The 16,999-nt window shown below is 37.8% G+C and overlaps 2 protein-coding genes across 5 annotated transcripts in view; one reads left to right on the forward strand and one right to left on the reverse strand.

Moving 5' to 3' along the window:
* The window catches only part of FIRRM (FIGNL1 interacting regulator of recombination and mitosis), a 40,847-nt gene extending 28,898 nt beyond the window's left edge, over nt 1-11,949 (reverse strand). The window contains exons 1-7 of one of the 3 annotated variants that reach the window (XM_058540096.1): nt 8,872-8,931; nt 7,610-7,698; nt 5,792-5,896; nt 5,143-5,283; nt 4,208-4,373; nt 2,622-2,706; nt 814-952 (exon numbers count right to left, since the gene is read on the reverse strand). In XM_058540096.1, the coding sequence (XP_058396079.1) occupies nt 814-952; nt 2,622-2,706; nt 4,208-4,373; nt 5,143-5,283; nt 5,792-5,896; nt 7,610-7,698; nt 8,872-8,884 (738 nt within the window). In that variant the 5' untranslated portion in view covers nt 8,885-8,931. Of the gene's footprint in view, nt 1-813; nt 953-2,621; nt 2,707-3,593; nt 3,649-4,207; nt 4,374-5,142; nt 5,284-5,791; nt 5,897-7,609; nt 7,699-8,871; nt 8,932-11,800 lie in introns of those variants that run through there. The other 2 variants (XM_058540098.1, XM_058540097.1) reach the window with 2 other exon arrangements.
* On the forward strand, nt 11,936-15,489 carry METTL18 (methyltransferase 18, RPL3 N3(tau)-histidine). Of its 2 annotated transcripts, none has more exons than XM_058540106.1 (2): nt 11,936-12,149; nt 13,113-15,489. In XM_058540106.1, exon 2 carries the CDS (start codon nt 13,322-13,324, stop codon nt 14,441-14,443), a length of 1,122 nt encoding a protein of 373 aa, XP_058396089.1. In that variant the 5' UTR covers nt 11,936-12,149; nt 13,113-13,321; the 3' UTR covers nt 14,444-15,489. The 2 variants fall into 2 exon arrangements, with proteins under 2 accessions (XP_058396089.1, XP_058396088.1); XM_058540105.1 differs by having other exon boundaries at nt 11,936-12,126.
* Nucleotides 15,490-16,999: the final 1,510 nt, after the last annotated feature.

Below are 16,999 nucleotides of genomic sequence, written 5' to 3' on the forward strand. Positions count from 1 at the left end.
ACACATCCACCCCGACAGCTGCTGGGCAGGGAAGAGCATAGGTACAAAGGAATTCCCTGTATTAGCTTACAGGTCTACAACAGGAAGGCATGTAAATGTTATTCTAGGAAGAAATATTTAATTCATTTTCCCATTGAAATTATTACATTTAACTGTTGGGTCCTGAGTACTATTAATCCTATAATTTAGGGCTATTGTGAGTTAAATAAAATTTAAAGGGCTAGTCTGAGAACAAAAGGCACTATGTATACATTGTTATAGGAAAATGAACTATAATTCCCAATAAGTGTATTACAAATTTTTAGATACAATCTGTTTTATAAATTCAATACGATAACTTTCTGAAATTAAAATAAATGTTAAGTATATACCAATTTTAGAAGACTGATACATACATACACATACAACAGAGTTGTATATCACATCACCACAGGTTGCTGGATTGGTGAAGGTAAGATTGATTGTGGCTATATCAAGACAATCTTAAATAAATACAGGACTAAGGAATTAGATTTTTGTCCTAGGGTAGAAAAGAATGAAAGGATTCTGAGGAGAATGCCGTGATCAACCAGTTAGTATGTAAAAGGGGGGGACAAGCAGACTCTTAAGGGAATGATAGAAGACAGAAGTCTAATGCAATGTTCTGGGTGAAAAGTAACTATGGGCTGTAAATAATCCCACAGATTGAAAAAACAAAAACAAAACAAATTAAAACCCTTTTAGGTAAAGTGATCCATAGAATCAAATGAGATTTTAGTAACTGCCAAAGGAAAAAAGAGCTACTGTCTCAAGTGTTGTTAGACCATGTTTTACCTGTGCATCTGAATGTGCCATCTGCTCAGCTAACTGTAAACAAGAATGGAAGGAGAAAAGAACGTCTTCACACAAGCTAGTAATTATATTTTTGTGTTTCAGTTGACTCTTTATAACTGACTGGTGCTTAAGGCTCTGCCTAAATGAAGAAAAAGAAAAGAATACAATCACTACAAGTAACACATCAAGTAACTTAGAACCACAAAAATATGACTTAAAGGAACATGTAAAAAATCACAATGCATCATATATAGTACTAGACATGGCATAATTAAGATGTGCTGACTTTACCTCTGAAGCCAGCCTGCTAATTTAAGTAAGTTGCTAATTTTTTACTTCTCCTTACAAAATACTAGTGGAACTCTTACTACGTGCCAGGCACTCTGCTAGGTCCTGGGGATAGAGAAGTGAATGAAAAGACACAGTCTCTGCCCTGTCTGCATGGAACTTCTGGTCTAGCACAAGAGAGAACGTTAAATAATTGCAAGAATAAATAATTAATTACGGTTGTGATAAATGCTAAGCTGGAAAAGTCCACGGTGCTACAATAAAGGAATCTAATCTAATTTATTCTTAGGATGAGGATATCAAAGAATGCTACCATGAAGATGTAACACTTGAGTTGAGAACTGACGGAAAAGCAGGAGTTAGCAAGGAGTAGAGTAGGGGAGAGGAGCAGAGGGAAAAGCTGAAAAAAGGCTCCAGGACAGGAGAGTTTGGTATGTTTGAGGAACTAAGAGCAGGGAGAGAGCAGCAGAGATGGGCTGGTGAAGAAGGCAGGGGCCAGACAGGATTAGGTTGTTACTGTTAGTAACATGGGATGGATTTTAAGCAGTAGAGTGATGTGGTCTGATTTACACTTTTAAAAGATAAGTCTGAATGCTGAAAATGGAAAAGGGCAAGAGTGGAAGATATTCAGTGATGATGATGTTGATGTGGCTAATTCACTGAGCACTCACTATGGGCCATGCCGAGTTCTAAGCATTTCACATTGATAAACTCAGTTAATTCTTGACATAACCCCACCAGGAAGGTGCTATGGTTATTTCTCCCATTTTCAGATGAGCAAACTAAGGTTCAGAGAAGTTAACCAAATTGCCCAAGGGCTCAGGCGGAGGGGGTGATTTCAGAATGGATTCAAGCATATGTGGTTTGGCTCTGAGTTGACACTTTTAACCCGGCACTATTACTTGTTGGCAACTTAACGACCTGGTGGTGCAAGAAAAGCACCTGAGACCTGAAAGTACCACACTGACCTTTAATGTTTTATGCATGTGTATAAAGTAGAGGTTTTTAAGCATTTTTACTTCTCAACTATATCTCCTCCCACTCCCAAGAATCTGATGAACCCTGTGGGCATTCTCCCTAGTAACTCTCCATAATGCTCGTTAAAATTACTTTTTAAATGGAATTAAACTTGAAGAACTCAAAAGCATATAATGAAGGGATTATATTCAGCTCTAATTATAATTATTAACCTATCTAAGCCTGGAAATAGGACACTTGTTAGTCACTTAAACCACAGTAGCAGTAGGCAAGTGGTTAAGGCCCCATGGCCCATTATTTCAGAAGTGCTAGCTAATGAGGCAGAACTTTTTTTTGATTTTAGAGGCAGCAGAGTAAAGAAGCCCAATTTGGTTTAGGAGCTACACGTACAATATCTGGCTTATCAGAAGCAGTGTCAGTAAACATTATTCACACCCATACAATGTTTTAAATGCAATCTAAGAAAACTTACGAATAAAGATTTTGGATATGGAAAATAAATTACAAAAAGGAAAAACAAAGGAAAAACAAAAAACTCTTACTTAATTATAAATTTCCAAGTATTGGCATGAAATGCATGGTCCATACTGGAAATAACAGAGCAGATTTCCAACAATGAATGAATAACTACAAAGAAAGATAATAGAACTCTTAGGACATTCAAATGTCATATGGTGTGAGTTTCTCCTATATTTAAAAGTATCCATTGAACAACTGTGATTTGTTAAAATAGGTAATGCAGTTTGACCAAAACTGTGTCGAAATAATTATTGAAAATAAGTGTCAGAGTTTTGATTTAAGATTTTTATAAATTATGGAAAATTAACTTTTGAAGTTTACTTCTACTCTATGACCTAAATGAAACTAAAAATGTTCAGTGAAATTAAAGTTGTGCCCTACTATAAATGAAATATTCTATAGATATTCTAATTCAAAATGACAAAATAAACTGCTAAGGAAGGAAAACCTAACAAGAAGAATTAAAATGAATTTGCACAGTACTCATGGAAGGCTTCTACTCTGCCTGTGGTAGATTATTTGTAAAGTGGCCACAATAACTCCCCTTTCTGTGTCCACACTCTTGGGCCGTTCCTTTCCATACTGACCCTGGGCTTAGCCACATGACTTACTTTGGTCAACAGGAAATAATAAACGTAAAGCAAGAAGAGACTTGAAAAGTGCTTGTATATTGGGGCTTGCTCTCTCTTCCTGCTCTTAGAAACCCTGAGGCCACCATCAGGTGACTGAGCCTGGGCCAGCCTACTGGCTGATGTGCTACACATGGCTGGCTCAGCATTTCTGCCTCTGCCAACAGCCAGACGTGACTGAGGTCACTGACCACAAACACATGAGTGAGCCAGCTGCACCATGTGAAGCAGAGAAAGCTGTCCCAGCTGAGCACAGCCTAAACTGCATTCACAGAATTATGAATAAATAAAATTAGTAGTTTTAGACTTCGGGGTGGTTTGTTACAGAGCAAAAGGTATCTGATACACTGCACAAAACCAACTTACTCTCTTTACACTGAAGCTATGAATGCAATCTTTGCCCTTACACATTAGAGTATTGCTGTTCAAACTCTGGGTCATAATCCACTGGTGACTGATGAAATTAATGAAGCAGCAATCAGCAATTCTTTAAAAATGAAATAAAATAGAGTACATTACATGTAAAATGGGTATTACCTCATGTATAATAAATGTGATGTATACAAACACATTCACAAACATACACATACAAATGTAATTATACGTGTTCTGGGAAGGAAAGCAAAATTCATTTCTTACTATGAATTATGGTTTAAAAACTCTGAAAACTACTGCCTCAGAATCTGGACTACTTTAGAGGGTATAAAGTTGCATAATTTTCTTTGTTAATCATTGTAGAGAAATTACCTACTGTGAACATTAAATGAATATACAAATCTATGTTAAGGCATCAAATATCAATTTTACAAATTCTAAAATTAAAAAATTAAAAATTTATCAGGTAGGATTTAAATTTTTTTATGCACAATAAGTAAGATACTATGAATCATTAGAAACAATGTTGGATTTAATAATTTAACTGATATACAGTTTATAGTCAATCTACATCATATACTAAGTAGTAAGTTTTCTTCACTCACCTATTACCATATTCAAAACATCATCATTCTCATCTACTAGAGGGTCCATGCAAACCATATCCAGCAGTTCCATTAGTTGCTTTTGAAGAGAATAGGCTTCCTTGAAAAGAGCCTGGAGAAGGTCTGAAACTAGGTGTAAACGCCCAGAATAGACAGATTCACTATTCTGATCACAAATAAATAAAAATGAGAGAAAAAGCAAATCATAAAAAGCTCAAGAGCCAAAGAAAGTTACTTTATCTTACTCTATCAGAGCTCAAAAATTTAATGCTTTTTACTGAATCACATGTTCATTCATTAAACAAATGTTTAGTGAACATCTATTATATATAGTGTCCTTGAAACGATGCAGGCATATATAAGATACGATTTCTGACTTCCAAGATGGTGCAAATATAGAACTAAAAGAGAACATTAGATCAGGTGCATGACGTTTTAGCACTCTATCACCAAAGAGAAGCATTAGTTAACTAGCAATTTTCATTCACCCAACAAGTAGCAATATCAAAACGTTCTGTGGCCCACAAACCCTAGGCCAGCTTTTGTGATTTAAAGCTGCCTCAGCAACACAGAGATAGACTAACTAAGGGTTAGTGTCCCTTTATTGGCACCTAATCATTAAGGAATTCATCTGATCCACCAATGCCACGACAGAATTATTTCAGGATCTCTGTGACACAACACAAATCCGTATCACTTTCTTTACAGAGAGAAAACAGGATAAAAACAACAAAATTGCAAAAGCTCACTTTTTATGACTTCCTTATAACCACTTATCTCAAAAAAATATTTACATACATGCTCTTTATTCTATGGAAAAATCTATTCCAATAATATCGCTAAAATGTAAAATCTTATGTACAAACACTAGTTTACTCAGTCCCTTTGCCCATGGATTCTAGGTCACTTAAAGTGTACTTAGACCCATTACTCACCTTACAATGTACAAATGTACTTTTGATTACATGTATGACTGAGGAGGGGAGACTATGAATATTTTCTAGAACGATGGATTCCTGTGTGGCACAGACGTGCTGAACACACCCTGTAAGAGCTCCTAAGAGCTGCACCATTGTCTGGAAATAAGAAAAGAAGTTGCATTCAGAACATATTTTTTGTGCACTTAAAAGATGTCAGATAGTATGCTGGGTACTAGGGATACAGCAGTGAACAAAATGGATACTCTGTTCCTCCTTTCAAAGAACTTCAGTCTATCAGAACTACAAATATTGGAACAACTGGCTAGATACTTGGTTAAAAAAAAAAAAAAGAAGTTGGAATCCTAACCCACGCACCAAAACACATGGCAGGCCTTCTACACAAACACTTTGAAATTACAGGTAGGGCATGCTATCTTGATTACTTGTCTTCTTGTATGAGTTTAGATGTTTACTCAGCATGAAATTGTATAAAAAATTCAGAATTTATACTTTTGCATTCATATCTTTAATTCCACACATTTAATTCCAGCACTGAGCCATTACATAAAGAATATATAGATAATTAATATCAGTATAAAAATTCTCACACTCTTTAAGCTTATCTCCCCGCCCCCCGGCCTCATTCCTAACATATTTGACATACTTGTAAAATATTTCTTAGAGTGGTCTGGATTTCTAAATTTTGGCTTGATAGTCCTCTGGCTTGACTGGTTAACTCATACATCATGTCATCAAATAACTTGACAGTCTGTGAAAACAAAGCAGGTTATAAATAAGAGTAATAGAAATCACTAGAAAAGGAAACATATCATTAAAGAAAAAAATCAGATGATTTGATTTTGCAGTAGTAACAGCCATGGGATATTGTCTAGCTTAACAATTGCAGCTAATAAAGTAAAATATATATATAAATATAAATTATTTCTACAATACAATTTCTTAAAAAAAAATAAAGCCTCAGACAGAAATTGATTTGTTTTCCATTTCTGTGGCTTGAATCTATTTAATAACATCCATTAAAAAATCACTCAAAGTTCATTTTTTGGTGATGTAACAAAGGTAAGTGCTACTCTTTACACAATAAAAGATCACAGTCTTAACCATCAATATTCTTATGGGCACTTACAAGGGTATTTTCTGGTAGTGCTAACGAATTTGTGCTGAATTACCTGTTCACTTGTATTCTAACCAGTTCCCCTTTTTGACCGACTCAACATACCATTCCTGGGGTAGAGGTACGTCAGTATGTGACCTCAGAACTACGCTTTTGTGTCTGTGAAGAGCTCGCCATCGTAAGATCTCAATACTCAGATCTTTCTAAACAATTTAAAGGACTTAAACATGGCACAAATAACAACACAGTCAACAACACAATGTGATTCAAGAGGCTCTTGTTTCCCACAGGCTTGTTAACACTCAACATTCCTGTTTTCATCTATATAATAGCTGTACCTTTTTCTAGTGGTCAAGAACAAATTCTAAGAAACTTTTCAGACAGAGAACAATCAAGTGAATATGAGTAAAAGGAATTCTGATGATTATCTGCTTCAAAGCTAAACTTAGAAATCCATTCAATAAGAAATATGTTATCATAAAAAAAAGTTTCCTTTCAGCATGAAAGTACCTTCAGTTTCCTCAATTAAAAAAAAAGTTGACTGTGATTTTCAGAGAAAAAGTACACCATAAACATCTAAAAGGTAATAATGTAGCCAGTGAATCTAATGTTTTCTCTTAGTTATTTGATTTTACCACTATTCCAGCCTTTTTCATTCTCAGACTTCTTTAATAAATTTTGGCTCCATTTCTCCAGACAACAAAAATTTTAACAATTAATAAACTCTACAGAGAAGATACAACAAAGGGACTTAGCTAACTTCATCACTCATCCCAAATTTTCACTGAATAGCTTTAAAATAAAAGAGTATTTAAAATTAGCTACTGGGCCGGCCCGGTGTCGTAGGAGGTTAAGTGCGCACGCTGGCTGTGGCAACTCGTGGTTTGCGGGTTCAGATCCCGGGCACGCACCCACACACTGCTTGGCAAGCCATGCTGTGGCGGCGTCCCGTACAAAGTGGAGGAAGATGGGCACGGATGTTAGCCCAGGGCCAGTCTTCCTCAGCAAAAAAAGAGGAGGATTGGCAGATGTTAGCATAGGGCTGATCTCCTCACACACACAAAAAAAATTAGCTACAAATAATGTAAATTCAATTAGTAAAGGATCCATATTACCTGAAAATATAAGTTTTTACTCACCTAGTGATCGCACTAACACCATCATATTCTCATGACATCTATTTTTTTTACTACTACTTTTTTTGTATTTACTACTTTTTTTGTATTTCAAATGTTTGATACATTAGAAAAAAAGACCCACGATTAAGAACAAATGATCTAAAACTGAGGCTAGATTTTAACAGCCTTTATAACATGTAGATTGATTAAGATAATAATAGTACTATACCTTTGGCAGCACTTGTGAAAAGAAAGTCTGTTCCAATGTCAGGTGGTTCATATGAGGTAAAAACATTTCTACAATAATTTTCAGAATTTCTATAAAGCAAAATAGTAACATATTTTGTAGGAAAATTAAGTCATGTCACCCAACAAAGATCACTGCCCTTTCTCAAATGTCAGAATACGTAAAAACTACCAATCTAAAGCTTTGAACAGTTTCAAAATGCCATGTTCTGTATAGGGAAACTATCAAGTATCTGAAATAATAGCAAAAAAAAAGAAAAGAAAAGAAAAGAAAAAGAAACAACCTATACGTCCAGCAATTGAAGATTGAGAACCAGTTAATGGATATGGGTAAATCTACTGAATAGGATCTGCTATCAGTAAAATATTTATTAGAGATTACTTAAAACCATGAAAAAACAGTCACAATACGTTAAGGTTAAACTAAAAAGCTTCCAACAGAGTATAATAGCAATTTTAATATATATAAACATGTATATACAAAGAAAAAACAGATAGGCTAGCAGGAATATACAGAATCGAGATGAGAATTTTCTATACCAAATTCTTAACCATTTCAGATAAACAGATGTTTTATTATTTTTGCTTTTCTGCATGTTTCAAATTTTCTACAATGAATATGTATAACTCTTATACTCAGGATAAAAAATAATTGTTACTTAAAAAAATTAGACCCCAACAGGCAACGCAGATGCAAAATTATAATATTCCACAAGCAAGTGAAATGTAAATAGAATAAGTTACTCAAAATATGAGTAAACTGTGCAGTCTAGTCTTAACTCTTCTACTTCTCCTAGCTAAATAAGTAAATCAAGTCAAGTAAGATTAATAAAGATGAGAAACTCAACTTTTTCCAAATGACAAATTTGTCATCACCTAAACAGACAGCTTTTCATAACCTAGAACGTATTTTGTAATTGACACTAAACATGTTAGAGGGTGAAGTTTATTGTAAATTTTGTTTTATACAGGTCTAACCAGTTTAAAAACTAACGCTTAAAATTTACAAGTGCTTATTACATTATCAAACAGAACACTTTTGGTAACTATCCAAAATAGAATTTAAAACTTTACCCATAATTTGAAGGAATTTCGTCATTTTAAGTAGCTAGAAGTTACAAAGGCTGTAATACAACAATAATTAGAATAAAAATTTGAAGGGAATACGAAACTGTATTGAGATATGTGGGACTCTGACCTTAATGATATCAAAGTAAATCATATGATTAAGATAATTTTACTTACGAATATGCTCCATCCAATTGTCAGATTGCCGATACACAGAGTAAAAGAATTAAGGAAGATACTAGTATCACAGCAATAGGATATTCACTACTGACAATAAATTTAAAAAGGACCCTTTTTGAAGTTTAAACAATGATCAATAAGAGATTGAAATCAGAACCACACCACTCGTCTGTCAGTTGTCACACTGTGGCAGCTGCTTATTGCTGTAATTGAAAGCTATGTCACCGTTATTTCAAATATGAGCAGGGTCACCCATGGTGGACAGGTTTCAGCAGAGCTTCCAGACTAAGACAGACTAGGAAGAAGGACCTAGCCACCCAATTCCAAAAAAATTGGCCATGAAGACTCTACGTATAGCAGTGGAGCATTGTATGGTAGGGTGCCAGAAGGTGAGAGGATGGTGCAAAAAGACCAGGTAGGGTTCTGCTGTGCTGTACACGGGCTTGCTAGGAGTTGGAATCAACTGGAGGGCACTAACAACGATTACGTAGACATGCAGGTAAAGACTGAAAAGTAGTATGTAAAATGCAAGACATGAAAATAATTATGTTTGGGTGATAGGACTGTGGATTTATTGGAAACTTTTCTTTCATGTGTCGAAAATAGTGTTGAAGATAAAATGCAGACAAAAGCTGAAAAAATTGTCTGATGAGACTCTCAGGCATTTTTAAAACATGACAATATTTTTAGCCCTTCACTGAATGATTACTATGTGCCAGGCACTACTCCAGGTGCTGGAGATAATCCAGTTAAAATTCCTGCCTTTATGAACTTTACAGTGTAGTGAGGAAAAGCAAAAAATAAAGTAGGGCCAGCCCCGTGGCTTAGCGGTTAAGTGCACGTGCTCTGCTACTGGCAGCCCGGGTTCGGATACTGGGCGTGCACCTACACATCGCTTCTCCGGCCATGCTGAGGCCGCGTCCCACATACAGCAACTAGAAGGATGTGCAACTACGACATCCAACTATCTACGGGGGCTTTGGGGGAAAAAAAAAAAGGAGGATTGGCAATAGACCTTAGCTCAGAGCCAGTCTTCCTCAGCAAAAAGAGGAGGATTAGCACAGATGTTAGCTCAAGGCTGATCTTCCTCACAAAAAAATAAAAAATAAACTAAGTAAACAAGATAATTTGTGTTAATGATACTACTCTTTAAAAAACTGAACGGGGCAATGTGATAAAACTGTTGCAGACTGGGTTTGGGGGAAACTACCTAAGATTGAGGGCTCAGAGCTGATGACGTGACATTTGAGCTGAGACCTGGACAACGAGATGTACAGAAGGCTGGGAGAACCAGGCTGACGGATCAGCAAGCATGAAGCCCTTGAGGGAGGTGAGCTTCATGTATCTGTGGATAGTGTAGTGGGCTAGGTAGGAGAGAAAGACAAGGCTTAGATCCTGAGGAAGCCTGAAGGTAAATTTGGAGATTATTCCTAATATGATAAGCCATGGGGCAGTGGTTTAAAAAGGAAATGACACGATACTGTATTTTTCACTCTAAACTTTTTTTTGGAGAGTGGTTTATAAGAGGAGATGAGTAGAAGCAAGGAAACTATTAACAATAGTCCAGGTGAGAGGTGCTGGGGGTTTGGAATAGAGTGCTAGCAATGGGGATGGAGATAAGGGGATGGATTCAAGATATAGTTTGAGGTCAGAAACAACAGAACTTACTTATTGGATGTGTGCGAGAGAGAGGATTCAAGGTTTTGGCTTGTGAAACCATTTATTTAGATGGAGAAAAGTGGGGCAGGTTTGGGTTCTTTTGAATATTAAGTTTGAGATGCAAAACCAAGTAGGAATGTTGACTTTCAATTACAGAAATCCCCCCTTGAGAGGATAAAGAGGAACTATGTTCCTTATCTTTGTTTCCCCAAAGCCTAACACCCTATCTGGTACAAATTATGTACCTAGCAAACGTTTTTGAGTAGGAGGATGGCTATTTGTTTCCCAGGTCAAAATCCCTGAGGACAGCAATTCCGTATCCGGACAACGACTACGAAAGGGCCTTGGGACCTAAGCGGGATTTCGCCAATGCCAGGTGAATGACTTCTATGTGATGGTAATACTTCTATTTGCCTTTAGCTATAAAAAATTATTTGTGCAGTGTTGAGACTCTCTCAAGTGAAGGTCCTTTTTTCTTTTGAGTGTAGTTTTATGTTAAAGATGAGCTCAAAAAAGTGAAAAAAAAATTACTTTTTGACACGAAGGGCTGACTCCGAGCACACTTGACAATCACAAAGGCATGCGACTACTAAAAAAATGGTCTGCACCTGTACAACGGAAGCATTACGTCATTCAAACTCAGCAGACAAGAACCAATTACAAACAGGAGCAACAACTTCTCACCAGCAATCAAGGAAAAGAGGTCCGAGAGGGGATGAGGAAGAACATTTTTATTTACTGAACATCTTTTACAGACTTGGCACCAAGGTAGAACTACGTCCTTTAATTCTCACAAATCTGAGGAAGGTATTCATCTTCACCACCCATTTTAGAGATAAGAGCTCAGAGCATCTCTCTCTTTACCTCATCCAGCTATTGAGAGTCAGAGCTCGCCTTACATACAGCTCAGGTCTGAGTCCTTGCCTCCCCCGCTAACCCAATTACACCTAACTGCACGTAAAGAGTACAGAAAAATTCAGAAGGCACAGAGAAACGGAAGAAAACGCCACGTCCACTGCCAAAATCATGGAGCAGAACACTTCTGCGAGCCCTTCCAAAGCCAGGCCCGCCTTCGGCTCGGCACCCACGGTGCTCTCCCGCCCTGCATTCCCGCGCTTATTCATCTCGCTCATCAGCAAAGAAAGGGGGGGTGGGGTTCAGGCCGCAGAAACACAACACGGCCCGGCGGCGGGCGTGACGAGCCCGAGGAGAAAGGTTCGAGACGCGTCCCACACCCCTCTCGAGTGGAAGTGACAATGAAGGATATAAGGAGCCGGGGCAGGACAGATGGCAGTTCCTGGCGGCACAGGTCCTCCGGCCAGCTCCTTAATTCCTCCAGGGGAACAGCACGCCCCTGAGACATGCTTTCGTCAAGCAGCACAGCTCCCACCAGTCCCGCCACAGCCGAGACCGGAAACTACCGCCGTCCCGGCAGGCCTTGCGAGCTCTCCGCCGGCACCAAGACCATAGAGAGGAGCGGGCTGCGTTCCTTGGTGAGCCCGGGGCCCCAAAAGGCTGGGAAGCAAGCCGGGCTCATCTGGCCCGCGGAGGACTCGACTCATTGGTGCGCGCTTTACCTCCGGAGGATCTGGTGTAAGTCGGGGTTTCTCAGCGTGGTGAGTTGGGAACACGCTGGGCTGCGAGCATTCTAAGTTCTGGGTCGTGTAAACGTTGCATTAAGGCGCTTTGGGGAGGTGAAGGCCGGAAGTCCCCAGAGTTGCTATCCTGCGTCCCATGGGGTCCTCTCTGGGGTCGGGTTTGACCTGGAACTTGCAGCCGGTAGTGACTGCAAGCCCCGCGGCGCGGTCGGGTAGAAACAGGCAGGTTGCTACCCACTTAACTGCGTGACCCTACTTTGTACTTCCTGTGTGATGGGAATGAAGACCCCACCTGCCGGGATTGTTGTGCAAACTGAAGCAGACGGTGTATATTGAGTGTCTAGCATAGTGGATGGAAGAGTCTCAGTAAAAGTTGCTTCCACTTTCTACGGGCCTCTCCAGACAGTTCAGTGCCGTTATTTTGTGTTTGCCCTACCACCAAACTAATCTTTACTAATTACTCCAAAATTACCCCACTCCCATACCTTAGGGCTGCTGGTCTCCACTAAATGTTTGTAGTGAGGTCATTTGGATGAATTTACACACACCGCAGCATACCTGTGCATATTCTGAAAGGGATGCTAATTTACCAAAATAAAATCTTGAAGTCCTGTTACTTGAAACAGCGATAGACTGAAGTGAAGAGATTCTGGCAGGTTAAGAGCTAAATATGTTTGGGCAGGGTCATGACAAGTGAAAGGCACTAAGTAGCTAGGCTTGTCATTTCCTGCCTGAGAATTTTGGACTTTGTTTTTTCTGGTTGTTGTCGTTGCTGCTGTAGTTCTTTTGTTTGTTTTTACAGTTTATTCTCTTCTCAAGCTTTTGAACCCTGAAGAGTGTGTTTCCAAATCTCTTTATCTCCCTCTCCCTTCCCAGCTTTTATAGAAAAGACAGCTGTATGAGGGGGAGAGCTTTTTAATATTACATTTTAGTGAAATGTGTCATTTTGCTTTTTAATAACAATTTTCTTTTTTTCTTCAGAGCTAAATTGAAAGAAGAGCAGACCTCTAAAAAGTCTTTTGGAAACATCTCTAAAATATTTGTAACTGTGTATAAGCAGCTAAAGAGAAATTGACCCCCAACAAAACTAACTGAATAATTGAGACAGTTTTATGTGTGTGTCATCAATTCTATCCAGAAGCTGAAGAATCTTCCTCTGCATTTAAGGATTGTGTGCACTGAATGAGAGGATGACTTTTCAATTTAATTTCGCTATAGAAGACCAACTGGAAAATGAATTAACACCCCTTAGAGATGGAGCTTTGGCCCTGGATTCCTCAAATGAGTCTTTGATCTCAGGAAGTCAAAAAGGTAAACATAGAGACAAAAAATGTTCTATAGAACAGTTTAACTTGTCTCAGGATCATTTGTGGGAACCTAAGTCAGTGGGAAATGCAGCTCCCTTTCAAGACACAGACACCTCCCTCAGTTCAGCTAACAGTTCAAGTAAATTGGAGCCACATGAAAAACAGCCTTGCTTGAGAGTTGCCAAAGAGCATGCTATGCCTAAAGATTTAAAGAAAGTGTTAGAAAATAAAGTCATAGAAATGTTACCAGGTCTCCAGCATGTTAACATATCGGTAGTGAAAACCATCTTGTTGAAAGAGAACTTCCCTGGAGAAAACATAGTTTCAAAAAGCTTTTCTTCTCACTCTGATCTGATTACAGGTGTTTATGAAGGAGGCTTAAAAATCTGGGAATGTACCTTTGACCTCCTGGCTTATTTCACAAAAGCCAAAGTGAAGTTTGCTGGGAAAAAAGTATTGGATCTTGGCTGTGGATCAGGGTTGCTGGGTATAATTGCATTCAAGGGAGGGGCCAAAGAAATTCATTTTCAAGATTATAACAGTATGGTGATTGACGAAGTAACCTTACCTAATGTCGTGGCTAACTCCACTTTGGAAGATGAAGAAAATGATGTAAACGAACCAGATGTGAAAAGATGCAGGAAATCAGAAGTAGCACAAGAACTGTCTAAATGCCGGTTCTTTTCTGGGGAGTGGTCTGAGTTTTGTAAGCTTATAGTAACCAGTGAAAAACTCTTTGAGAAATATGATCTCATTCTCACCTCAGAAACCATTTACAATCCGGATTATTATGGTACTTTGCACCAAACATTGCGTAGACTGTTAGATAAAAATGGGCGGGTGCTTTTGGCCAGCAAAGCACATTATTTTGGTGTGGGTGGAGGTATTCATCTCTTTCAGCAGTTTGTAGAAGAAAGGAATGTATTTGAGACTAGGACACTCGAAATAATTGATGAAGGACTAAAGAGGTTCCTAATTGAAATGACTTTTAAGTCCCTCGGTTAATGTCTACTGAGTGTCCTAAATGAAATAAACATAATCACCAAAAACTTGCTTTAAATGTTCCATTTCTACTTTGCTATTATTTTTTCCTGAAATTATGACGTTTGTTTAGTTTTCTTCCAAATAATAAACCAGCTGTATTATCAACTTGTACTTGCCAGATGGGACTGAGAAAATAGTGTCCCTGAGCATTTGATGAGATTCCCTAGGAAATCATTTTGTGAGAAAGTTTTGTTTTCCACCTTCATTCTGTTTATGCTTTCCGCCACCCTTGACATTACATAAATTTGCTCCCAGGAAAAACTGCCATTCCTTATCTCAAGTTTGAAGTTCTTCCCAGTCTTTGTTATTTTCTGTTCACAGAAGTGCCTGGTGTGATCACCATGCCGTTAATTCTGAGGGCATACATATGCATCACTAAATGGTACTGAACTTAAATATCAGATTGAAGGCCTTAGGTAACTAGGAAGAAGTTTTTGTTTTGTTTTATTTTTATATTCATTTATCTCACATAATAAGAATCAGAATGCTGAGCAGTTGAAGTCACATTGAGATGGAGAAATAAAGGGGAATCCTGATAGCGTAAAAGTGGTACAGAAAACTTAGAGTGCTTATGGTGAACCCTTATAGCCAAGTAAGTAGGAGACCCAAGGGTCTTGGTAGGAGGAAAAGAATAGGAAAGAAGAATTCCAGGTTCTGGGGAGTATAGACTTCTCACTGGTTAAATAGTAGGAAAAAGAAGGGGAGAAAAAGTATTTTTGATTCTAGTGCAAAAATTGTCACATTTAACATCTGAAATTGGGATCTGCCTTCCTATCTCTAACTATAGTATAGTGGGTAGTTTTTTCTTTCTTAGAGGTCCCTAAAATAATGGTACAACTTGCGGTCACTGAAATGTGCTGTTTACTGGACATCTGTTAACTAGGCACTTTGTATGGCATCTTGCTTAATATTTACAACCTATGAGGTATATATCCTCCCCATTTTAATAATGATCATAATAGCTAACAGTTCTCAGCATTTACTATATGCAGGGCAGAAGAGCTTTACATATACTAACATTTAATATATTTAGTTAATTGTTAAATTTTTTTGTTTTTAGTTAAATGTTAAACCTTTTTTTTTTTTATATACTAACATTTAACAGCCCTGAATTAGGTTATAATTACTATCTCCATTTTATAGATAAAGAAATTGAGACTCGAGGAAGTAATTTGATCCCAATCATATTCCTCACTTTGAACCAGAATCTGAACTGAAGTCTCTTTAAAGGCTTCACTCTTTTTACCCCAGTAGTCTTAACCTTACCAATGCCTGTTTTCATCACAGATATCTCTTAGCACCCTTTTATTATCTGAAGTGAAAGTCATAGTTAAAGAAATTTATTTACACACATTGTTAAAAATTATATATATTACACATAAATCCCTAATGTGTATATAATCGTATATATCTCATATATACATATATATAAAATTATAATATGAAAAAAGTCATTTATAATCAAATTTGTGTCTCATCGGGTAAATGCACAGGTGTAGCTACAGAGAAGACATATAGCAGTCAGATGCTTGTACCTAGGGTACCATTACTGCAAACACCACAGCTACAATTCCAGACACACCTACCAGATAAAATAGAACAGGCCCTGACACCTGGGTTGGCTAATTGAGGAGACACAAAGCTTTGGATCAAGTCCCATGACAATAGTCAGTATTAATGGTTTGGAGACAAATACATACCTCTCAGTTGTCCAAGATGAATTAGACTCACAATGAGGTGTCATCCAGGAGGCCTGTCCAGGAGTAGAAGAGACACAGGGCTCAGGGCACAATTTCAGCCCTTAGGGAGGGGGTGCAGCCAAAACAGAAGTCAAAGCAGAAGCCCAGTTCTGGGAACTAAATAATTCTGGGCATTGAATATAATTCTGGGAGTAACAGCCCGATGGGGACACACCTACCCAAGATAGCTGTCAGTAAAAGAGACTTGAGATACAAATATGGCTACAAATCTAGGAGAAGGATGCATAGTATGCTTTCTCATGTAAATAGTTTGACTTAGTCATTTAAAGAGGCAAGTATATGTTAATACAATGAGCTTTGGAGTCCAATACTTTGGGTTAAAATTCAGTTTCCCCATCTGTAACACAGGGTTTATAATAGTATCTCCTAACAGTTCTTTTAAAGAAAATAGTTAATATTAAGCACTTAATCGTGGTTCCTTCCACATGGTTCCTATGTATAAAAGAATTATTTCCAAGAATTCTCATAATATTTAGTCATCCTGTTTTCTCAATCAAATAGTAAGCCTTATTCGCTTTTGTTAAAAAATTGTGTTTGTGCCTTTACAGTTTACAAATCCTAGTTCAGAATTTGGAGAAACAAGTAAATTCCAGACCTTTCGCTGCTTAGTGCCAACCCCGTTCTCTCCTTCCACACACCCTCCCCCCACCTCCACCTCACAGTTTCTAAGCTCTCCCGCTTTTTGGATGCTTTGGCGTTGCAGATGGTTAAGGATGAAGAAGGATGCCTCTTGTAAAGTTGTTTCTAAAAACTCATT

Source organism: Diceros bicornis, chromosome 4 (assembly GCF_020826845.1).
Source record: "Diceros bicornis minor isolate mBicDic1 chromosome 4, mDicBic1.mat.cur, whole genome shotgun sequence".
NCBI lineage: Eukaryota > Metazoa > Chordata > Mammalia > Perissodactyla > Rhinocerotidae > Diceros > Diceros bicornis.

Excerpts from the sequence above, each read along its gene's own strand:
- METTL18 (XM_058540106.1), top strand. The coding sequence starts at position 13,322 with ATGACTTTTCAATTTAATTTCGCTATAGAAGACCAACTGGAAAATGAA.